This window comes from Leptodactylus fuscus, chromosome 3, assembly GCF_031893055.1.
Source record: "Leptodactylus fuscus isolate aLepFus1 chromosome 3, aLepFus1.hap2, whole genome shotgun sequence".
In the NCBI taxonomy this organism is placed as follows: Eukaryota; Metazoa; Chordata; class Amphibia; order Anura; family Leptodactylidae; genus Leptodactylus; species Leptodactylus fuscus.
In genome coordinates this window covers 109,820,777-109,846,117 of record NC_134267.1, presented here as the reverse complement: position 1 = coordinate 109,846,117, position 25,341 = coordinate 109,820,777, and the positions used below count along the sequence as shown (strand labels likewise).

Here is a 25,341-nt window from a genome sequence, read left to right as displayed (position 1 = left end):
CTGTGTATATGAATAAATTAAAAAAGCAAACGTACATATACATTTGAGGATTCTGAGTAGTCTAGAATAGAGAAAGCCCTATCCAAAAGAAAAAAATAAATAAATTTGTCCACCAGGTGGTAGTGTTTGACCTTCACATGCAACCTATATTGTTAAACACTGAATAGGAATATGATTTTGCTCAGTATTATTTTAACACCTGACATTGATCCTGAATACTGTTCAGCCACTGACTTATATATGACAGGATAAAACATGTTTACCACTTATTTTGGCTCCTGGCTTTCTATTTCCAAACAATCCCTGCATTATTTGTTATAACTGAAATGGTGGTACAGTTTAATCAGAGATACCAACCAACCGCTCCTGCTTCAGCACTCTGTGTGAAGCACAACCCTGTGTGCTGCGGCTTCGAGGAGCTGTAGGCGCAATGTTATGACTTCAATCACATCATGTCTGCAGCTCCGGCAACACTCCAGGTGAAGAGACTGCAGGGGAGCAAGGACAGGTGAGTATTAGTGTTTTTATTATGTTAAACTAGGGGCAAATGGAGTGGGAACATTAAACTGGTGGCAGTTGAAGAGGAGACATTAAACTGGGGGCAGATGGAGGGGGACCTTAAACTGATGGCAAATACAGGGGGGCATAAAACTGGGGGAAAATGAAGGGGGGCATTAAATTGGGGCAGACGAAGGGGGTCATTGAACTGGTGGCAGATGAAGGAGGACATTAAACGAGGGGGAAAATGGAGGGTGACATTAAAATGGGGCAGCTGGAGGGAAATATTAAACAGTGGGGGGGTGTTACTGGACAGGGACATTAAACTTGGGGCAACTGGAAGAGGACATTAAACCATAGGGGTATGTGGAGGAGGAGATGTCTGTCTCTAGTTGCCCCCAGTTTAATGTTACCCTCCAGTAATCTCTACAGTTTAAAGTCCCTATCCAACTACCCTACTACTAGTTTAATATCTCCCTCCAATTGCCCCAGTTTAATGTCCCCCTCTAGTTTCTCCCAGTTTAAAGTAGGGCACCAGGAGAGGGACTTCATACTGTGTGGCAGTTGGAGGGGAACATTATAATGTGGTGGGCATATAATATTGTGGGGTTAACTGTAGGAGCATTATACTGTGTGGGGGCACAAAGAAAAATGGATGAGAATGGGCAGAGTCAATGTTGAAGAGGGCGGGGATAAATTTCTGTCCCTTTTTCTATTCTTTGAAAGTTGGGAGGTATGGACAACATAGGTTTGTTGGGTCACTGCATTATAAAACTTACACAATGTTACTTCTACACTACACTGGCACTACTGTACTAGCTTATGTAAATTTATTATAGATCTAGATCAGAGGCGTAAAAAGGAAAGACAGTATGAGTGAGTAGGATAAATAGATAAATATTGGCCCCAATACAGTGTACCGTCCCTTTACTGGCCCCCACACAGTAACTGTCCCTTTTATATTGTAATTGCCCCATTACAATACAAATGCCATAAATACATGAAATAGTAATGTAATTCCTTATACTTAGGACTTAACTGATATTTGACTCTGGGTTCACACCAGGGGACCCAAAAAACGGAAACCGTATCCACTTAAAAAGTGGTTACTCTCGGAAATCTGTACACCCCATAGACTATAAGGCAGCATTCACACTGAGTAACGCTGGCGTTTTTTGTGCTTATTTGGGCACGTAGCGCCGCGTTTATGCCATGTTTGCGCCATATAACGCTACCGCAAAATAGTGCGGCGCAAACGTGGCGTCTACGCGGCGTTTACACGGCGCTACGTGCCCAAATAAGCACAAACAACGCCAGCGTTACTCAGTGTGAATGCTGCCTAATAGGGTCCTCTGGGTTGCTGCCCAAAATTCGCCAGAGAGAAAAGTCCTGCTTGTAGGAATTTTCACTCCGCATATTTTAAAAGCAATAAGGGATGGAGTCCCAGAATGATGCTTGAATGCTAGTGAGACTGCAGCCTAAATTTGGTCCTCTGACACTGCTGAGGGACTGGTCTTGTGTTTGTGATATGGATGCTACAATGCTGTTAGAATGAGGCCTAAATAAGAACACAAGAAACTATTTATTAAAATTATGTTATTTCTCTTCTCTTTATTGTAGAAATCGGATATCTAGAAGCAGCTAGTTATTCTTTAATAAGTTGTTCACCGCTATTCCTAGCACACCAACATTTCTCCAGACAGAGTATAATGAAATTTACCTTCAATGTCTTCTTCATTTTACTGATTTAATACATGTAACTTAATTGCAGTCTAATTCTCATGCAAATTTTTATGCAAGTTATCACCTGTCCATAGGATAGGAGATAATGTTCACATAAGTAAGGGTCTGATTTCAAATGGGAGCACTGCAAATAGCCGAAAGGTGTACTTTGGCTTTCTCTGGCCCTCCCATTGAAATAAATAGAGTGGTGTGTGAACTGCCCGACCACTACTCCATTCAGAACGGAGGATGAAGGTACCTCCATTCTCCTGATCAGTGGGTGTCTGAGAGGTCAGAGCCCCACTGATCTGCAAGTTATCATAGTGGATAACTTGCTTTCCTTTAAAGGGGCTCTATCATTGGGAAAAGTCATCTTTAGATAAAGCACATCCTTGCATAGCCTTTAGAAAGGCTATTCCACACCTACCTTTTGTATGTAAATTACCTCAGTGGTTTTTGAATGATCCCGTTTCTATTCAGATGCTAATTAGCCTCTTGGTGCACCCTCTGCCTATTCTTTCCTAGTAGTTATAATGTGCAGGCTAACAAGGAAAATAATAGTCTCCAGGTGACAGTTCCATTAGTCTATTTGCAAGCCAGGGGTCCTGACCTTCGCAGACACTTACGGCCGCATCATACATGGTTTCAGGGTGTTCTTGTATGGAAGAATTGAGGCTTTCTATGATGTGGAGTATTGTACTATGCTGATAACTCCCTCTCTATCGCCAAAAAAAGGTTGCAAATGTATCTTTTTTTTTTCTATTTGAGAGGCTAAAATATTTTCACCCTGTTTGTCAAGAAACTCCTCACTACAGCTGTGGGGGGTATAAAGAGGTATAAGGTAAGGTAGAAGTCTGTGCTGTGTTACGATTCTATAGAAGTACAGCTGTACCAGTTTTGTACCTGCTTATCTATACCATTGTAGGTCTCTGACATGGAAGAGGTTATGGACTTTTGTTTTGTCATCCTTCATTTGTGTCATGTTACAGAAGGCTTATCGATAATCATGTTTAAGGCTTTTAGAGAACGCCTTTAGGTGTTTTGCAGTATATTACCTTCCCGGCACAATGCTGTGATTCTAATCCGATGTATGGTTCCCATGTCTGACTGTACAGGTGGCTGCATAAACAGGTCTATAACTGCTCTTGTTAGCCCTGGAGCTTTCTCATTTAAATTTAATGCAAATACTGATATAGCTACAAATAAAAGTCGGTGTTTTCAACTAATTCTTGACATCGCCCAAAGCAAACTTTGACATACAAACAGTGCTTGGTACTTGGCATTTAGCACATTTACTGTTTTGAAAAAGACAGTATTCAAATGATCTCATATTCTGCAATAAGACAGATAGAAGCTTCCAGCTATTCCTGGGCCCTCCACCTAACATGCACTCTATGATGTGCTCTCTGCCTAATACACATCACACTGTGTACACATTCTATATATATACTGTTAAAAAATAATTACATCATTCCACAATTAACATATCACAACTTTGCCTTATCTATTTATGCTGCCACCATGTTTATGTGAAAGCCTATGACCGCCTATCATGCACAGCATGCCATCTGTGAGAATGTTCGTTTTTCTTCCATTCACATTCCATGTCTTTGATTTTCACCTCATGTCATCCATTTTTTGCATCAATCTCATAAAAAAAAAGAAGGTCCATATTGTCCCCAAAATGACACATTACTGCATAAATGAAAAACAGACCAAACACAGGGTATTCATATGCTGTCCATGATTTTTACTGACCCATTGATGTGAACCTGTGTGTTCTCTCAGTGGCCTGCTGAAATAAAGGACATCTGAATATACATGTAGAATTTAATCGGCCTGCGTGCTGTCCATGGAAAATATGAAGAGCACAGTCAGAAATCACAGTCATGTGAATGAGCCATAAATCTGTAAAGATACCTCAGAATCTCAGGGTTGGTTCACACTAGCACTTTAGCACTTGTATTCCGTCCGCAAGGAGTCCGCATGGAGACACACACACACACACAGACACACACCCCCGGACGGAATACCAACGCTAATGCAAGCGCTGTGCAGTTAAGCACACGGAGCCCATAGACTATAATGGGTTCCGTGTGCTTGCCGCGCACTGCCCGCACAATTCATTTGTGCGGGCAGTGCGCGCCAAGAACACGGAGCCCATAGAATATATAGAATATATTCTATGGGCTCCATGTGCTTTGTAAGCACATCGCTTGCAATTGCAATTGTATTCCATCCGGGGGGGTCTACATGCGGACTCCTTGCGGACGAAATACAAGCGCTAGTGTGAACCAACCATTAGACATACAAGTGAACTTAAGTGTACAGTTGGGAATTAGTGACCATTATTTATCCCTTTAAGTGTCCTTTTAGTTCATTCAGATTAGTTAAAATTTTAGATGTCTTTGTACAGTATTTTTTTTCTCATAACAAAGGTTATATCAATACGACAAGTGGGAAATGGCTCCCTGACAAGTATCTATTTTCCAGAGTTTTAGCTAACAAGCTGCTACAAGTTGTGACAATTCTTCCTTTTGCTCTTACTTACAAAAAGAAAAAGTTATTTTTGTATTAGTTTAACTGCAGGGTGACTCATTATTCCGTTATCATTTTATCTATGGTTACTCAACTTTTCTTTGCAGAGACAATGATTTACAGTAGATACTTATAAAAGCTGTGGCAGATATCTACTTGCCTTAAAGGGGTTATGCCACAATAATTATGTATCCATTATTCATAGGATAGAAGTTAAAGGGGTTGTCAAGGATATACATATTTGATCAAGGGGCAGGAGAAGTTGTAAAGAAAAAAAAAAACATCATCACCTGTCCCTGGTGCTCTGGTGTCTTCCACTGCGGTCCTGCTGCTCCCAGGGTCTTCTGGTGGAAGTCCTCACCTTATATGACTAGTGAGGCCATTCAGAAGCTTAAGGAAAGGAATCAAGACATCACTCATATACACCACCTGTGACCTCCCCCGGTTCCTTCCCTTAAGCCGCTGATTGGCCTCAGAAGTCATGTGAGGTGAGGATTTCCACCAGAAGAAGACCACGGGAGCAGCAGAACTGGACCACAGTGGAAGACACCAGAGCATCGGAGACAGGAGAGTATGACTTTTCTTTTTGTTTTTTGGAGGGTTTTTTTGCATCTTCCTCAACCTCCTTGATCAAATCTGTATCCTGGACAACCCATTTAATTGCTGATATTGAGGGTCTCAATGGTTGGACTTCCATATTCAACAGTTTGTTATTCAATTATCATTTTATCTGTGGTTACCCAACTTTTCTTCACATAGACCATGTTTTACAGTAGTTACTTATAAAAGCTGGGGCAGTTACTGCCTACCTTAAATTGGTTATGTCACAATAATTATGTTTCCTCTATCCATAGGATAAAGGCTTAATTGCAGATAGTGGAGGTCTGACCACTGAGAACCCCCCTGATTCTGGGAATAGGGGTGTTTTACCCCTGTCCAGAATGTAGAGGTAGTGAGGTCACTCTCACTGTAACAAATGGAGTGGGGCCATACATTCTGTGTACACCATTACATTTTGAATGGGGTAAAAAAAAATCCCTGTTCTCAGAATCACTGAGGATCTCAGTGGCCAGACCCCCACCATTCTTTATTTTAATTTATTCTATCCCACATGGATACAGTATAAATTGTTTTCATGGCATAACCCCTTAAGTATTTTACCATAATTGGCAACATGAAAACAATCTTGCCAATGCCGTCAAAATGTAACCCCTTCACCCCTTCCTACTTTGAGTTGCCAGTTTCACTAGTAATATGAAGGGAACCAATATAATCTAGCAGACACTTCTTTCTTAGTGGGTGAGAAGGAGCAGTTGTTCATCCCTTTGATCAGATATAGAACCTTCTTTATGATTGGATTGTCAGAAATCTTTGATTTTTTTGCCCCCATTCAGGGATAAAAAGCTAAGGCAGACTTTGTCTGATATCATGGTCCTAAAGTTTTGGGCCATGAGACTATAGAGCAGAGGGCAATGTGAACTACACCTGATATTGTAAAGAGATAACATGAAGCAATATAGAAATCATAACAATTTTCTTATTTAGAATTATTCTGAGAATTCTGACTGTAATAATCGATTGGTTGCAAACAATAGAAATCTACCCTATTTACTGGAACACTTCAAGGCAGTGGCCCCACGTGACGTAAACAATGCGGTTTGGCCACAGTGGAAACGCGGTGAAAAAAAAACGCTGCATTCTACAGCCCCTGAGAAAAAATACATGCAACTAAAACAATGCGCTTTCCAAAACCATTGCAGTTTTGGAAATTGCAGCAATTATACCTACGGAAATGTCAGTGGTTTCTCTACAGGTATAATTGAAGCAGAAAGTCTACAGAGGAAACCCCTACAGACTTTCTGTGAAAAGCGCTGCAGGAAAAACCAGGATGCCTTGCTGCCTTGGTTTTTCCTGTAGTGTTTTTTTGCTGATGGCCGCTACATGGAGCCTTACCCTAAACATGTTCTGACTGTTGAAGATAAAACTACAATTCTAGTGTTTCTGAACTAAAAGCTCCCAGCAGAGTGTGGAAACCTATATATATATATATATATATATATATATATATATATATATATATATATATATATATATATATGTATATGTGGCTGTTTATGTGAAAAGGGCCCACATTGTCGATATGGAGTTCTTGGTATCATTGTAACGGTTATGGTGTAACATTGTCCGAAACAGCAAAAAAATTTTTATTGAAAGCACAATTGACATATTTTTAAATAAAATTTTTGCATAAAACAAAATTGTGATTTTTTTTACCCAAATATGTTTTGGACTATTTTCTCTATAATTAGTATCGACGATCTGGGCCCTTTTCACGTAAACAGCCACATATATATATATTTTTTTTTTTTATTTTTTTTTTATTTTTTGCAAGGGTAGAATAAGCTCTGCTGATACCCATGGCAAAGATTTCCATATACATCTGTCGGATGGAGAATTGCTAATCCCAAAGCTATCTGCTGTGATTACAAGCACATTTCGCTCCGCTGAGTATACACGTAACAATCATATATGTATATGGTGTCATATATGTATGTGTCATACAGCATTATTAGCTACTCAAGCTCAGAGTTTAATGTAATGACGACAGTCATTTTAAAGTAATTCCCCATCCCCCATCCATCATGATGCTCTCAGCAGTTGCTTACCTCTATTTAGGTGAAATGATAATTTTGAGGTTCCAAATAATCTTTCCTGACATTTTTCTAAATATGGGAAGAATATGCAAATCTGACTTCCATGATGTAATTAGGATGCCAGTGCCTCAAAGTATGCACACCAATAGAGGGCGCTGACTGAGAATGTGCAAGTCTATCTTCCATGATGTAATTAGGAAGACAGAGTCTCAGTCAAACAACCCTATAGAGGGCGCTCCCTTTAACATCATGCCGACCTTCTCAGAGGCCTTTGTTTGCAATGATGTTGGGATTATACCAGATACAGTCTCTCAGCCAAGGTCAGCTGTTTCGATGTATTTGCATCTCATCAGCTTGGCGCAGAGAGGACTGATCTGGTAGAGGTGAGAGGCTTAGACAGGGTTGAGGGGATATCGTCAGGAACCCCCCCACATGCATTACATTGATCACTAAAGCGTTCTAGCGCTCCTGCCAGTCTGCAGATAAGTTTCTAAGTACTGTTGGGAAAGACAGAATACTTGTAAAAGGAAAGTAAAACACAAAACAATAAGCTGCATATTAACTATGAGAAAAAAAAAGTCTTACGAAAAATTGAGATCAGCAACTCAGAACAAATGGCTTTGTCTTAGTTCTTAGTAAAATTATTTGACCTTGACTATACCAGCAAATGCAGAGCCTGTAACACACAACCTGATAAAGACATCTGTGTGTTCCCAGCAAGCTGCAGACTGGACATGGATTATGTATGTGTCTAATGTCCAAAATAGGATCCATATGGTTAAATATATACCTAAAGGAATAAACTACAAAAGCTTAAGAGACATATAAAAGTAATTTAAGAGATGTGTCTAATCTTTGTTTGGAACAATCTGCTACAAATAAAACCTTTACCAAGGATTATGTATGGCACAGGATTTACAATTTCCTAATTCATATAGCTCTAATACTTCAGTGCCAATTCTATGAATTAAAGAATAACCAAATACGGCAAAACTGGTTCAAATAACCATAACACTTTATATGGTGAATAATAGTAATGAAACTTAATGAACATATTAAGTTACAAAACACTCTTTAGTCTGGAGACTGGACAAGTCAGGTTCACAACATGCGTTTCATCTCTGGCTCTATCAAGAACTGCCACATTCCTCTTCAGATGCCACAGGCAAAAAATGCGTAAATCAAGGGCTAGTTCATTCTTCAGGCCTTAGAGTAATATGTAACTTACCATGTTAATTTCGTTTATTCAGTGTACTTTACCATGTAAAATGTTTAAACACACGAAAACATGTTGGGGTAAAGATAAGCTTAAGCTAACCATGTAGATTAGATATAAACTGAATGAACCCACAATTTTGATCTGAGGGCCCCATATTCAAGGCTTTTATCGACAACAAGCGAATCTAGATACGCTCCTGTCTAATAATCAGGTTGATCAGCTGAACAAGAAGTGAATGGTTACAGGTTGGCTGATTCATCTTTTATACAGCATAGAAGATACAGATTATACAAGCTGATGTGCTGCCAATAATCAATTAAGCCGAATGCGGGAGAGACAATCTCAATAGACATCATTCCTTACATTAGGCCAATGCAAACAAGTGCTGATCAATGTGATTCTTGTCGATTGGCACTTCTCCTTCCCAGGATCTTGGATCGGGGGGGGGGGGGGGGGGGGAAACATTATAGAAAGCAAATAAGAAAAAAAAATCGGGAATTGGCTAGTGCTATAGTGTACTGAGTAGGGGATGATATGTGGGAATGAACCTGCCCAAAAAGGGGGAGAAGAATGACACCAGATCATAGTTGAGGACAATATAGCAAGCCCAGGATACTGGACCTATTGTCTAAAGTAAACCTTATCTAAGAGTGAATGAGTATCAAAGATGGTGTCATTTTATCATGAAGCATGATGGTGTCAACTCATCGCACCACAACTGTCAGGGAGAGATCTCCTCTGATTAAAGGCAATATGAATGTGAGCAGCCATCAAAATCTAGTGGAGTGATTTATGTGGGGTATATTTAAGACTAACTGATTTGAGGCTCAGGAGGAAGATTGAAGCAGACAATGGAAATGACTGACTGAAAAAGTGTTGTGCCAGTATATGAATAGCCATCCAAAAGTGACGGGCGTAAGGGCAGGACCATCATATATGGAGAGTAATGCCTAGGACAGTAGTGATGGCTAACCTTTCAAGCTTGGTGTGTCAAAATTTGTAAAAATAAAAGACAACAAAAACCCTAGCTTAACTTAGGTGGTGTGTCACATCTACAAATATTTATAATTTTGTGATATTTGTAGCTCTAATAAAAAAAAAAGAGTTAGATTTTTAATATATGCATTATATGTATTTCTGGCCCATCATGCAGCATATGACCACCTTTTTCTGGCCCATCACACAAAATATGAACCCCTTTTCCTGAACCATCACACAGTATATGACCCCCTTTTTTGACCCATCACACAGTATATAACCCCCTTTTTCTAGCCCATCGCACGGTATATGACCCCTTTTTGCCATCCCCGCAGTATATGAACCCCTTTTTTATCTCTCCACACAGCATATGATCCCCCTATTTATGCCCCCCACACAGTTTATGGCTCCTTTTTTAAAGGCCACCCACAGTGTATGACCTTTTTTATCCTTCCACCTCCACACAGAATAGTGGCTTATACTTTTCACTCACCTGTCCATGCGCCAGTCCTGGCCGCCCCCCGCTGCCGCCTCCAGGGTGTGCTGTTGTGACGCTGTATGTTGTGACGTCAGTGTAGCGCTGCCTAAAGGAGGCAGCCAAGACAGGAGCTTGGACAGGTGAGTAAAAATTATTAGTAGCTGCTTATTGCATTAACACAATAACTAGCTGCCGATATGTGTCACCCAAAATGTCTTGACGTGTCACCTGTAACACACGTGTCATAGGTTCGTCATCAGGGGCCTAGGGCATTACACAAAACATTACATAAAACAGAAGGGTGAGACCATAGGGTAGAAACTATGGAGTCTACCAAAAAAAAAGACTTGTGCACGATATTGAAGACAGGCTCCATAAGAGTGACCTGCCAGCTGCCTTTGGTGATGGATGTACAATAATCAGTCCACTGAGCCGGGGTCAGGGTGGTGTCGAGGTCTCACTCCCAGGCTGCCATGAAGTCCAGTTTAGTGTCATGGAGGAGCGCATATTATATAGGAGCTCTCTCATTTACAGTTATTTTAGAAGGTCTAGATCAAGACAGCTTCAAGCCTTTGAATGTAACCAATGTTTCCAATAGCAGACACTCTCTTTACAGATATTCAAGACTTCTGGGAATTGGAACAAGAGGATATTGTAGAATTTTAGAAGTTTTCGTTATATAACCTTTATTTACAAAAAACTGAAACATTTTTCTCAAACATAAGTCTTAAGATTGCACCTGCATCTTTGTCACATATACCCAGTGGCTAAACACTTGATTTCCAATAAGTGCATCTCCGCAATTCTGGCAACCTGTCGATGACCTTATGGGTCCAGCAGCATAATAGCCAGTGGCTGCATAGTCACTACTACAGTACACCGCCCATTCCTTAGAGTGGCTGATGACAGGGTAAAGAGCCTGGTAACCTGAGCCTCCAGGGAAACTCCTCCTCTGTGTAAAGCAGCTGATCACACATGCCTTGTGCCTTCCCAAGTGCACAGCACAAACACTTATGTATAGAAACACAACACGGCAGAGGAGAGCGGAGGGAGAACCTGTCTACAGCTCATCCCCAGATTTAGCTTCTGTCCTTCTTGAGCCTGGATGCCTAGCAGAAGAGCGGTCTAGAACAACTTTGCAATCATAAGATACTACTGGACACTTCTTTAAAGGTGCAACAGGTAACGGCGATGATACTTACCTGCTTGTTACATAGCACTGAAGATCTGTAGACACATTCTGGATTACTACAAGCTCTAGAATACCACTAGGATACTATGTATAGCAGTGACGTACTCCTACATTGTGAAGCTACTTTGTACTGGCACTGGAATATGCCTTACCTGTTTCTGGACTACAACTAATAAGCCAACCTGCAATATAATAATAATAATAAGACGCCGCTATCTTCTTTAGCAGGATTGCTTAATACTTTTTTTGGAACTTATAAACGCATTGTGTAAGGTAGCTGCTGTAACTGTCTTATTATTAAACACACTAGAAGTCACAATGGAGAAAGAAAAGAAGAGCAGTAGCTTTCTGAGATTTGGAAAGTTCTTCAAGAGCAAAGCTGCAGACCCTGAGAAAGCAGCTGAGGAGGTGCAAACAAAGGAAGAACAGACAGGGCCTGGTGATGAAGCTTTTGTTAAGGAGTCACCTTCATCTGAGGAGCACTCTTTACAAGGAGATGCATACCTGGAGACAAAAAAGAAACCGTTTGGTAGCTGGAGACACAAAAAGAAAGTTCGAAATTCTTTATCTATATCTCCACCCTCATCTCCTGGACGCCCTGACTCTATTGACAGGTAAGTGGCAGACTTGTGAATGATTTTTTGGGGATTTTATAGGATCATTTGCTGCTCACTAGGTAACACTTGTTGGCAAATCTTGAAACTTTACTCTACAAGCTAAGCTTTTCATATTCCTATGGAAGGATGACTGAATGGTCTGTGCATTTATTGTTATATGGTGCAATCAAAAGATCGTTCTTGATCTTATCTCATTTTATGTTTTTCATTCCTTGTCCATACTTTAGAAAACTACAGCTGACAGATTTAATGCTGTCTAGATAGTTTCTGAGGTCATGGGACAATTTGACACAAGTCCTTCCCCTTGACATTATGCCACCTTTATAGATATGGGTGTCATAATTGACAGTGTTTGGTAAAGGCAGGGAGTTCCATAATGTAAACAGTGGCAGATTCTGAAGAAAAGGCTGGTGAAGCAATGTGACCAGACTTTGGCAGAACAGCAGGAGTTTGGTTGCGCAGAGTAGTCAATAGGTTCCTGTGCCTGCTGCTAGATCTTGGCATGCTGGTTCATTTAGGAAGTGGTGTTGCTTAGCTAACCTCTTTAATTATTATGCCAATGAATGAGTTTAAGTCAACAGAATATATGCCATTCACAGCCACGTGTTCTGCATACAAGCAACATTTATACAAGCTAAACAATGAACAGGTAAATAAAGATAACACCACCGCCTTCCTTCACTTTAAATTAAAGTTCACTTGCTCCAACAGCTTCATTTATTTTTTTATTAGTATGTTATTTTAACACAAATATTTCTGTTCACTATAGATTATAGGCACTGAGTTTACAGGAATGTATAAGTCAACACTGTTATGTTGTCCCTATAGAAAGTTCACCCCAAAATCTACACCGCATGTATATCAGTTCAATACAATTTTTTGTACTGTGTCCTTTCAGATATCACAATGCTACCCTGTCATATGTAGCCCTGTATCCCACCACAACTGAATCTTCATTTCCCACTGTTTATACCAGGGTTCACAAAGGCAATAGATGAAGGTTAAATTCACATAAAGAAATATATATATAATATATATATATATAAGAAATATATTATACATGATGCATACCTTCCAATTGTCCCTCATTTTGAGGGACAGTTCTTACTTTTTTTTGTATATAACGTTTTATTGAATTTTCAAAATGACAATGGACATATATCGTTGAAAACAATAAGTGTGGTGGTACAGACACAAATAAAACATTCAATAGTGCTTGTAATTAACCACAAATTGATCAATGAAAGACACAACAGGAAATGGAACATGGGGGAGCGGGGGAGAGACAATGAATGCTGGGGATAAGAGTCAAAGGGTCTCAAAGAATATCATAATTAACCAGGAACAGTCCTTACTTTTGACCCACGTCCCTCTTTACTCCTTAAATATCCCTCTTTTTGATATTGGAAATATATGTGCATTAATAAACTTAAAGGGGTTGTCCACGATAAAAGTAAATTCTATCTATATACTAAACTCACTCCCCCCACGTAACTTCTAATATACATTGATTAAAAAAATGTATAATTACCTCTTGTGACCCCCCAAGGACACTTTCTCTTTTTCTTTTTCTTTTTTTAATGTAGATTGTGAGCCCCACATAGAGCTCACAATGTACATTTTTTCCTACCAGTATGTCTTTGGAATATGAGATGGAAATCCATGCAAACATGGGGAGAACATACAAACTCCTTGGAGATGGTTTTTTGCCCTTGGTGGGATTTGAACACCAGGACTCCAGCACTGCAAGGCTGCAGTGCTAACCACTGAGCCACCGTGTGGCCCCGCCCCATGGGCACTTTCTGATTATCTGGTGATGTTCCGTTTCACCGTTTCTGAAACGGAACATCACCAGTACTCCCCCTCCCCTCCCCATCAATATTTAAGTGTCTTCCTGTGTCCGGCACGGGTCCTTCTCTCCTCTTCTCTTTCAATGCCTGCACAGTCTGGAGGTAAGTTTAAGACATGTGCAGTAGAGATGGCAATGCATCTCTACAGCACATGACTGGCTTCAGCAGAAGTCCCCGTCAGCACTTTTTGCAGTTAGACAAAGTGATTATAATGTTCTGCCCCTTAGATCAGCCCCAATCTTTCAGCCAGCATCCTTACAATATGGGACAAGTCAGCAGGTAATTGACTCCCACTATTTGAGGGCATGTTTATCATCTGTTTACATACGTCATATATTTCAGTAATCTTTCTACACCAGAATGTAGTTTACAACATTTGTAGTTTTAGAACAGATCTATAAATCTGCTGCTTAGCAGTGTGGAAAAAAAAAAAAATAGGACACGGACAGCAAAGCTTTTAACTATGAGTAAACAGCTGACTTACTTCTATTATTACCTAATGTATTTGTAACAGAATGTACAAATGATCCTCTGATACTGCTTTCTACAAACATCAACCCTACCTGCATAATACTACACGATAAAGCTATGATACTTGAATAACTATTTGCTACTGTATTGAACACAGACAATAGCATAAAAAATACATTTTAAGTTACTTTTAAACTCTGACAATTATAGTAAGAGTGCGTTGTATAATCTGTTCTTCTGGTCAGTGATAGGAACAGGAGAAAGTACTAAAAATAAAGATGGAAACCCATCAACTATAATTGGATCCGTCTGGTATCTGTTTCAAAGCTGCATTGGTGGACGAAAAAAGCACCAGACAGACTGATGCAGATGTGACTATACTCATACTCAATATTCAAAGGGATACAGGCTCAAGACCTCTTGTAGTGAAGCTAGGGTCCCACCCCGTCTCAGCACAATAAAGAGGAGCTTCACAAAAAAGTGGTGTCCAACCAAATGTGTTTTTATTAGTAGAGTTCAGTAGTAAACGTTTTCGGTCTTAGTCGACCTTCGTCAGACTCTACATAAATTTCAAGAAAAATAAATCAATAAATTGCAGTGGTGATACAGTGGTGTGACACATCATGATATGAAAAAGGATATATACAAACATATACACTATATACAAATAAGCCATATGGGAGCCATGCATGAGGTTTTGTCAACAACAAGGATGGTTCAGTAAATATCTATGAAATGCACCTTAGTCAAGGTAAATAGTGTGCTAGGATATAGTAAAATAATAGTAGGTAATAAAAAAGAGATGAACATAAAAATGTCACCTGTCTTGTAGTAGAACCAAGAGTAAATAGGAGCAGTGTCCAAGCAATGGAGGCTCACAGATACCTGCAATCAATACAATATATGATGCTAAAGATAGGTACAAACAGAGAACTCAATGGTGTAGTTGCTCGTCCTCTAGGGGGACCTTACCTCCGCTGAAACCAAGCCAAGCCCGCTGTAAATGAGTATATCCTGCGCAAAAAAGAGAACAGGCAGTCTGCCGTGGGAAGAGCGCGGTCAGAGTGGCGTCAAGCCGCCCTTTAGAAATGGCGCTGGACCAATGTGATTGGTCCGACTCGCGCCTACGTATGTGATGACAATGCCAGTAGGTAGTGCGCATGCGCGGGTCGGCGCATGCGTGCAAAGGCCACAGAAAGGATAGTAACTGGAGGCTAAGTGACTAAAGTGGAGAATCGCGCATGCGCGAGTCGGCGCATGCGCGTGTGTGATATAAATGGGAAACCGAAGTCAGGTATAGTGGTGTTAACCTATAATGTTCCGTGATAATGGAAACCCATATGTTAACTTTAACTGAATGAATAGCAGTGATAAATAGATGTATAGCAGTTATAGTAGTGACCTAAATAGAGGAAGAAACAAAAGACAAATACAATGGAAGGGAAGAGCACCACCACTGAAGTAACAAAGACATGAATGAATAAAGAAAAAAATCAGAAACTAGAGACAATAAATGAAAAAATAGAAAAATTAAATAAATGTAAAATGAATTTTTATTCTTGGCATATCAAAAAAAATATAAAAAATAAAAATGAAAAATAAAAGTGAAAAAAGAAAAAACAAAAAACAGGAAAAAATAATAAAAATTAAAAAATAAATAAAAATGAAAAAAAATTAAAAATAATGATAATAGGATGAAACAATGAAGGATACCAACTGCGGCGGGCCCGGGGGGGTTCAGTCAGAGGTGGTCCTAGCGAGCCTGTGAAATAAGCAGGTAAATCAGTCAGGTGATAACATAACAAGGTGCATATAACGTACAGAGTAGTCCTACGAAACAGATAGAACACTAGCCTATATGAATGATTGGATTTCATACTCCCTATTCAGACCACGGGGTTCCATGGTCTGAAGCCTATGTATCCAATAGGCTTCGCGTTTTTTCAAAAGGGTGATCCTGTTTCCACCCCTACGTGGCATAGCCACATGTTCGAGAACCTGAAATCTAAGCAGCTTCATTCAGTTAAAGTTAACATATGGGTTTCCATTATCACGGAACATTATAGGTTAACACCACTATACCTGACTTTGGTTTCCCATTTATATCACACACGCGCATGCGCCGACTCGCGCATGCGCGATTCTCCACTTTAGTCACTTAGCCTCCGGTTACTATCCTTTCTGTGGCCTTTGCACGCATGCGCCGACCCGCGCATGCGCACTACCTACTGGCATTGTCATCACATACGTAGGCGCGAGTCGGACCAATCACATTGGTCCAGCGCCATTTCTAAAGGGCGGCTTGACGCCACTCTGACCGCGCTCTTCCCACGGCAGACTGCCTGTTCTCTTTTTTGCGCAGGATATACTCATTTACAGCGGGCTTGGCTTGGTTTCAGCGGAGGTAAGGTCCCCCTAGAGGACGAGCAACTACACCATTGAGTTCTCTGTTTGTACCTATCTTTAGCATCATATATTGTATTGATTGAAGGTATCTGTGAGCCTCCATTGCTTGGACACTGGTCCTATTTACTCTTGGTTCTACTACAAGACAGGTGACATTTTTATGTTCATCTCTTTTTTATTACCTACTATTATTTTACTATATCCTAGCACACTATTTACCTTGACTAAGGTGCATTTCATAGATATTTACTGAACCATCCTTGTTGTTGACAAAACCTCATGCATGGCTCCCATATGGCTTATTTGTATATAGTGTATATGTTTGTATATATCCTTTTTCATATCATGATGTGTCACACCACTGTATCACCACTGCAATTTATTGATTTATTTATTTTTCTTGAAATTTATGTAGAGTCTGACGAAGGTCGACTAAGACCGAAAACGTTTACTACTGAACTCTACTAATAAAAACACGTTTGGTTGGACACCACTTTTTTGTGAAGCTCCTCTTTATTATACTCATACTCAAATACCCATTGATTCAGACTTTCATGATAAAAATCGCTAAAAAAGAATTCAGAATGGTTATGATACACACGACAAGAAATACACCTTCTCAGGCCCTTTAACTGGTTGGAATAAGTTTATAACCTCATTTAATCATCTAAAGTAAAACCATATCTACAGTGAGCCACTTAGAAAATATATGATGGTGGGAGATTTCTGGTGGAATTTGGAACTGAATTTTAAGTGGAATCCACCTCAAATTTGGCTGCAAATTCAGCCATGTGAACACACCCTATCAAGGAAAATCAGCAAAAAAAAAAAAAAGGAAAGTTAAAAATCCCCCAAAGGTCTATGACCACAATATGTAATAAATAGATAAAGAGGAAAAAAGACCACTACCATGCCCATGCCACAGGTTGCAGCCCCATGCCTGGCCTACCATAACAGAAGGGGGAAAAAAAGTATTAAAAAAATAACATGGAAAATATGAAAAACAGACACATTTCCTGTCTTTTTTTATTTTTTTACATTTTCTCAAATATTTAAATAAAGAAAAAAATAAAAACATCATAAAATGAAAGCCATATTTATCACCGAAAGAGAAACTAAACAAAACACAAAAATCATTGGAATAACCTAAAAGAAAAATTACTATAACCCTCAAATTCACATGCATGAAAAAAATGCGTCTGATCTTGAATGAGGGAAGATGGCTTGGTCCTGAAGTGGGTAAATTAGATTTAGGGTGGGGGCCCCACATGGTGTAAATGGTGCAATTTGCCTGTGGCGGAAACGTTGCAGAAAAAATTACGGCTTTTTACAGTCAGAAGTTGGATGGGATTCTAGTGAATCCCATGCCCAATTTGCAGTAAACCGGCGGTTTCCCTATAGATATAATTGAAACAGAAAGTCCGCAGAGGAAACTTCTGCGAACTTTCTGTCTAAATCGCTGCGGGAAGAACCTTGAAGCGTTGCCGTTACGGTTTTGCCGCAGTGTTTTTTTGCTGTGGGAGGTCACATGGGGCCTTAGCCTAGAAGTAAAAATAGATCTACCAATACAACCTCAGTTTAGTAATCAGAAAGACAATCCTCATGTTATGTTTATTGAAGTCGAGTCTATAATTCTGTAGTGAACAATTCTCCTGATGCTAGATTTCCACTAGTGTCAGATTCTATATGGAGCCCTGCAGACATCATTGACTATAATAACTATATTAACTGCAGTAATGCCTAGCAAATGTTACTATACATTTCACCTCTATGGTCATGGCCATTAAAATGAAATCCTCGGGCTTACTAGCGTAGTAGAAATGTGCTACTCACAACTGGAAATAAAAACTGCATGTAGCTCTTCAGTAAATAAGCATCATGGAAAGATCCTTTAAGGCTGCATTTACATGGCCCGATTGTTCTGTCCCCATATAGCATTGATCAGTGTTGAAAACACATTCCCTGTTAATAGAGGGATATGTGCTATGGATATTGGTGACTTTTCAGCTAGCAAGAAGTCATCAGCCATAATTTTAAGAGGCGTGCAGGGCCTTTTTCCATGGACCAATGATGTGGAGCAAGAATTCCTACAAACACTTCTTCATTAGAATATTGTCCCAGGTAAACAGCCTTTTATCCCACAATCACGTTCAGGGCTCTGTCACACTTATTCCCGTTCACACATGCTGATGTGTTCTGTCCATAAGGGTCCGCATGAGGACACCTACGGACGGAACACAAGTGCAACTGCAAGCACTGTGCAGTTCAAGCACACAGACCTCATTATAGTCTATGGGGCCCGTGCGCTTGAATTGCACAGCGCTTGCAGTTGCGCTTGTGTTCCGTCCATAGAGGTCCTCATGCAGACCCTTACGGACGGAACACATCAGCGTATGTGAACCAAGCCTAAGACTACATTCAGACATCACAGGGCAGAATTACTTTCAAACAAAACGTTGCAACATTTTGCTAGCACTAAAAGCTTTACTGTAACCTTCTGTATATAAGAATATGTGAATAGGAAGTTCTTACAGTTTGATCAAAATGTAAACATTAACTGTAAGCCCACCAGCCCCGTCAAGGTGATCTCTGTTATGAGGGTCCCTACACTAAAACAACTTACCCCTCTTAGGGTCTCGGTCTCCCATGAATTAGGGGTATATGTGTTTTTCAGCCATATCATATCCTGCATACATCACAAACAGCCTCCTCTCTCTGGACCTGTGGCCTCTGAATGAATAGAGGAGTGTAGTTCACCCATGTTATGCTATAATTCAAATCAGCCTTGGACAGATGGATACACTGATATATGGGGATCTGTGTAAACAGGTTCCCCTTGGGTACAACATCCATATTTCAAGGCCATTTTGCACCTCTTTTGTATGAATCTAGCCTTAGAAATGGATTATGGTTTAAAATGTAAGTTTATTGCAGCAGAGACAACAAAGAAATGCAAAAGGGAAAATTCTACAATTGGGCTAAACTGTCTGCTTACATGCTGGCCTTTCTATGGCAGAGATGCTGCTGTTGATTTTCTAAAACTCCATAGCTTAGGCTGGGTTCACAATACTGTTAATGTCTGTTGTCTTCCTTCATAGGATGAGAGCACCAGATATTAAACTATTGCAGAAAATGAACGCAGACCAACTCTGTGTCTGTTTCCGTTGACACTAATTTAAAAGCATGATGGACACTTCTTCCGTCATGTTTGTTTACTTTTGTAACGGAAGATAAAGTCTTACATGCACGACTCTATCTTCCATTATGCGAGGTTCACACTAGTGTTCAAGTCACTCTATCCCAGATTCTGCTTAACATTGGCTGAGAGAACTGTCCTGCAAGGAGAAATTTTCTGTATAAAATCGTCAGAAACATGCGGACCCGAAGGATGGAAACCTAGTGAACCTAGCATTACAAATGTAAGCAAACATGATTTTAGATAGTGTTCGTCATCTTGTTTCCATTAGTGTCAATGGGAACAAACAAAGAATCAGTTTATGTACATTTTCCGTAACAGTTAAATGTCCATTTCTATCATCTTATGACGGAAGACAGCAGCTGACATTAAAAACGATAGTGTGAACCCAGCCTTATTTGCCTGTATTGTGTGAACATGGCCTAAGTATGTAACTACATGAAGATGATTCAAACCTTAGATAGTGCTGTAAGTCAAAAGTTGATTGAGTCAATATTTAAAGGGAACCTGTCACATGAGATAAATGCTATTCAATCTGTAGGAAGCATGTTATAGCAGAAGGGATGCTGTCAGTCACTGATAGGACCACCTACTCAAAGAGGACAGCACAGCGCGATAGGCGCTGCTGGGCAGAAGGGCGTTCCTGGCTAAGTGTCAGAAACGCCCTTCTGACTGTAAAGCGCTACGGTACCAGGACCGATAGCGCTTTACCCGGGGTACTGATCGGGAAAGCCGACAGTGCGCTGAATTCAGCACACTGTTGGCTTTCCAGCAGTATATGGAACTGCCTGTGCCCAATCTGATGAAAGGTCCTCTTTAACTTCTTATGAGAGAGCAGAGAGTTCAATAGATAAATTACTTTGTATGTATGAAAAGAAAAAAATATGTGATTGTTTATCTGATCTGCAAGAAATTAATTAATCTTTGCCAGGCTTCACTTCAGTAAGAGTTTCAAGGATCCCACTCACCAGATAAGTAATCTTAAGTGCTCAGAGAACAATACAAAGAATGCAAGTGTTTGTATATTTAGAGCACACATATGTTGTACTAACCTCTGGCCAAGACTTCGTCTGCGGGTTGTTGGGACTTTGTCTGCGGGTTGTTGGGACTTTGTCTGCGGGTTGTTGGGACTTCGTCTGCGGGTTGTTAGCGTCGATGATCCACCTATATTCAGCAAATTGCTGCCATCGATGGTTTGCCTGGTCCGACATTTCGGCAGCTCTCAAGTTGTCCTGCTGCTGACCTTGTTCCTCACACCGTGCCTGTGATTGTTCCGGCATCTCAGCAACTCGCTGGGACACCATATAATGAGTGTGTTGTTGGCTTTGATGATCTGCATGCTCCGGCGTTTTGGCAGCTCTCAAGCTGGCCTGCCGCTGAACTTGTTTCTTGCACTGTGCCTGTGATTGTTCCGGCATCTCAGCAGCTCGCTGGAACGTCATATGATGAGCGTGTTGTTGGCGTTGATGATCCGCCTGCTCCGGGGTTTTGGGAACTACCAAGCTGGCCTGCCACTGAACTCATTCCTTGAGGTGTGCCCGTGATTGTTCCGGTATCTCAGCAGCTCGCTGGGACACCATATAATGAGAATGTTGTTGGTGTCGATGATCCCCCTCAGCTCCGATTGAGGAGAACTCTGCTGACTTCTGGCTACCTTCATAACTCTTATTGTTTGCGACAAATTAGATTTTCTTTTTCCAGGCATGTTCCAGGCAAACTGCCAATTTGGATTAAAGGTGTTTGCCCATGTCAGTTTTTCAGCAGTGCCTGGAGCAGATCAGATAATATGCAAATGCATGAACACTGAGGGATAGTGTGTGTTTACACAGAGAGATAACAGCCCTGGGTTTCTCAGAAGCTGAGATAAGAGCAGTGTAATATAGTATGTGAACAAAAATTCATAACAGTCGTGAAGCCATGTCATTTACCAGGATAAAAAGTAGCCTATATTTTAATTGAGGTTACAGTCTATCTGTGTGCCGAATTTCATCCAAATCTGTTCAGCCATTTTTGCATGATTGAGGAACAAACACACAAACATACAAACTTTCACATTTATAATATTAGTTGGATTCACTCAGGTAAATAAGTGCTTACTTTTATACTCTTTGTATTGTAGATCTGACTTTCTATCTGCTAATTCTTTCAGTTTATATTTTATAATCAAAAATGGAGACAGGACCTGCCCTATACTTTATACACTTAAAGATATGTTTACATGCTATGTTTTTATTATATAGTCCACTCTTGGTTGGTTTTGGCTTCAGTAACTGTTTCTGAACATGTAAACACACCCTGCGGATTAGTAAAGTATAATCTACTGTATATGACCAACATTTTCCCTCCTGGGCCGCCATCAGCAAGGATCTGGAAAACCCCATAGACAGTAAACTGAGAATTCTGAAATGTGTGAAATCTAAAGACACAAATGTAATTTGGGTAGCTGAACAGTATTAGGTTATACACAAAATTATGAATTTGGAGATAAAGATTTGATTTTATGCCAGTAAAATTACAAACAGTAGTGGAAAAAAAGCAGCATAAACGCATTGCATTTTTTCTGCAGTGTTTTTCATTCTTTTTTTTTGCATTGTTTTTCACTATTTAATCTATTCGGGAAACACTTGTGATTCTGCAGTTAAAATTAGCGTGTTGCATGTTTTAAATTTGAGCATGTTTTTGAAACTCATTTTCTCTGAAACACTTTATTTTTCTTTCTCTGCTGGGCACTTGACTAAAGTAAGATGCACATGAAAGTGGTGCAAAACAGCATTAAAAATTTTTTTCACAGATCCCCCAGAAATTTCATAATATGCAGGGATCCTTGAAGACTGTCAAAAATAGAACATAACCTATATATATATATATATATATAGCTCCATTCACTGACACTGAAATTAATGTTGCATGTGACATCTGTTAAAAAAACGAGTCATGCGGAGAAGAAAGTACACTGACATGCCCCCATCAGGTTGCCTCCATAGTATCATGCCCTCACCCCAGGTTGCCCCCACAATTTCATCTCCCCCACTGTATATATCAAAGAAAAGAAGCAAACCTTAATACTCACCTTTCCCCATTACTCCGTTCACTCCTCTCTCTGGTCCTGAAGTCTTTAAGGAGTAACAAGCGCAATGTAAGTGACGTCACTACTAGGGTTGAGCGATCGGGATAGAAAATGTTCAGATTCCGATCGGCGATCGAGTAAATTTCACGATCGCGATCGGAATTCCGATCCCGATCTTTTCCAGTCGGGATCAAGGTCGGAGGTTATTTCCCACAATGCTTGGCTACTGGCCAATCATTGAGGGAAAAGCTATAGTATCAGATGAGCGAGAATGCACCCATAGGAATGAATGGAAGCGGGCGGCACGATGACTTTGCCGGCGTCCGGCCGCTTAACCCCCTGCGTGCCAGCTGCGTCCATTCATTCCTATGGATTTATGGCAGCCTGCCACTCTTCTGCTTCGTCCCTGTTTTACCGTATACTCAACTCTGCTACATCTGAGATGTAGCAGAGCTGTATATTCAACTCTGCTACATCTGAGATGTAGCAGAGCTGTATATTCAACTCTGCTACATCTGAGATGTAGCAGAGCTGAATATACAGTAAAGCAGAGACGAAGCAGAAGAGTAGATAGTATCTATCTACTCGCGAACTTTGCTCAACTTACCTGCACAGAAGTGTTGACACTGCCACCGATTCTGTTCTTCTCACTCCTCTTCTGTTAGAAATGCTGGGAGAAGGCGGGGCTTGTGGCTTAGGAGAGTGTGGGCGGGTACTGGGAAGGGAGACATGAGTGATGCACTCACGTCTCCCCGCCCACATTCTGCTAAACCACAACAAGCCCCGCCAACTCCCATCATCTCTAACACTAGCCTAGGGAGGTGAGGGTGAGCACGGCGCTCTGAAAGCATGTCAATGAGAGAGGACCTGACCGGTAAGAACTGGGAGCGGCAGCAGCAGCGATCTGTGCAGATAAGTGGACACCAGGGAGGCTAAGTAGCCGGGGGATTTTATTTTTAATCGCTACACAGCGTGGAGTCCAAAAATGTAAACAATTTTTGGACTACATACTGTGTAGTGAATAGGATCATTTTTAAAATCCGATCTTCGGTTATTAAAAAAAATCCCATTGACTTGCATTGGGATCGGAATTGGGATCGGCATCAGGTTTGAATGGAAAATGATTGGAAATCGGATTTTAGAAACGATCCTGAAATTTCAAGATCAGCTCAACCCTAGTAACTACATTGCGCCTCCTGCTCCAACGACACCGGGAGTAAAGACAGTGGCCAGAGAGTGGATTGCTCCCTACTTCACCACTGGCTTCAACTCATCGGTGTCCAGAGGACACCGATGAGTTGGGGTCGCTCGGACCCACTGCCCTGGACAGTGGGACAGAAAATGCAGGACTGTCCCTCTGTTCAAAGGGGGCCCCCGCTACCATAGGGCCCGGTGCAAGTGCACTGCTGGACGTATGGTTAAAACGGCCCTGCCTATGGCTCACTAGTAAAATGCATTCTGGTGGCAACCATGCAACTATTGCATTTGCAAATATTATATGACACCTAATTGCAAATTGCTAAAACTGTGGTGACAGTGACACGGTGATTTTGTTTCAGTAATAGTTTGTCGTCTAGTCCTTGCCTCAGACTGTTTCTATCCTGAACCCTCTCAGTAACCTGTTGATTGGCCATCCCTTAGGTAGCAAGATGAATTTTGTTTGTTGGGCTTCCTGCAGCAGTGCTGACAAGGGAAAGATACTGGTCTGCCTACCTCTGTGCCTAGATGTCATCTCAGTGAATATGTAATAATAAAGTGGGTAGTTTGTTAAATCATCTACTCAGTTTATTACATAGGCTGTTTGATGTGTTGCATGTTATCTGTATGTAGGACAATGAGTGTACAGTGACTCAGACACTGCTCATGCAGGAGGTAAGGGGGCTTGACGACCTACCCTTGCTCAGGGGACTAACTGGCTCAGGGGCCCACCAGGGAATTCACTTGGTCCACTATAGACCAGTCCCAGCTTTACATAATGCAATCTCTATTAAGATGGTGAAAGGATAGTTGACTTCACACTAGTCCTGTTAGTGGGCTAGATATTTATTATGTGTAAATAGGTAGGCACAAGGATTTTTCTTTCAGTTCCAGTAATTTAGTCTGCCAACATAAGAAGTCTACCGAGTCACGTAGCTTCATCAGATGTCAGTTCTTGGTATTATTGTAATCGGGCTTGAATTATTCAACAGCTGAATTATTAATATTCAGAAGCTGTGTGGAAAAAGTGATGTTACAATAGATCACTTCCATTTACTACTACCCAGAGTCCTGATGTTCAGAGTGAAAGCCTTAGGCAGTGTGTTTTTGTGGTAAAGCTGGTTTTGGACCTGTCTGAGCCATGTAAATAGGCTGGAACTGTCCCTTCTTGTTTTATTACTAGACTTGTTTTTGCAACTATCCAATACTTAATGATTAGAAGGCAATTGATACGTTTGTGTAATTCTGCCTGGATCAC

The 25,341-nt window shown here is 40.6% G+C and overlaps 1 protein-coding gene across 1 annotated transcript in view; it reads left to right on the top strand.

Moving 5' to 3' along the window:
- Positions 1 to 11,083: 11,083 nt before the first annotated feature.
- CRYBG1 (crystallin beta-gamma domain containing 1) overlaps positions 11,084 to 25,341 on the top strand; it is a 180,277-nt gene continuing 166,019 nt past the window's right edge. The window contains exon 1 of the mRNA XM_075268126.1: positions 11,084 to 11,893. Within this exon, the coding sequence (XP_075124227.1) occupies positions 11,598 to 11,893 (296 nt within the window). The 5' untranslated portion in view covers positions 11,084 to 11,597. The remainder of the gene's footprint in view (positions 11,894 to 25,341) is intronic.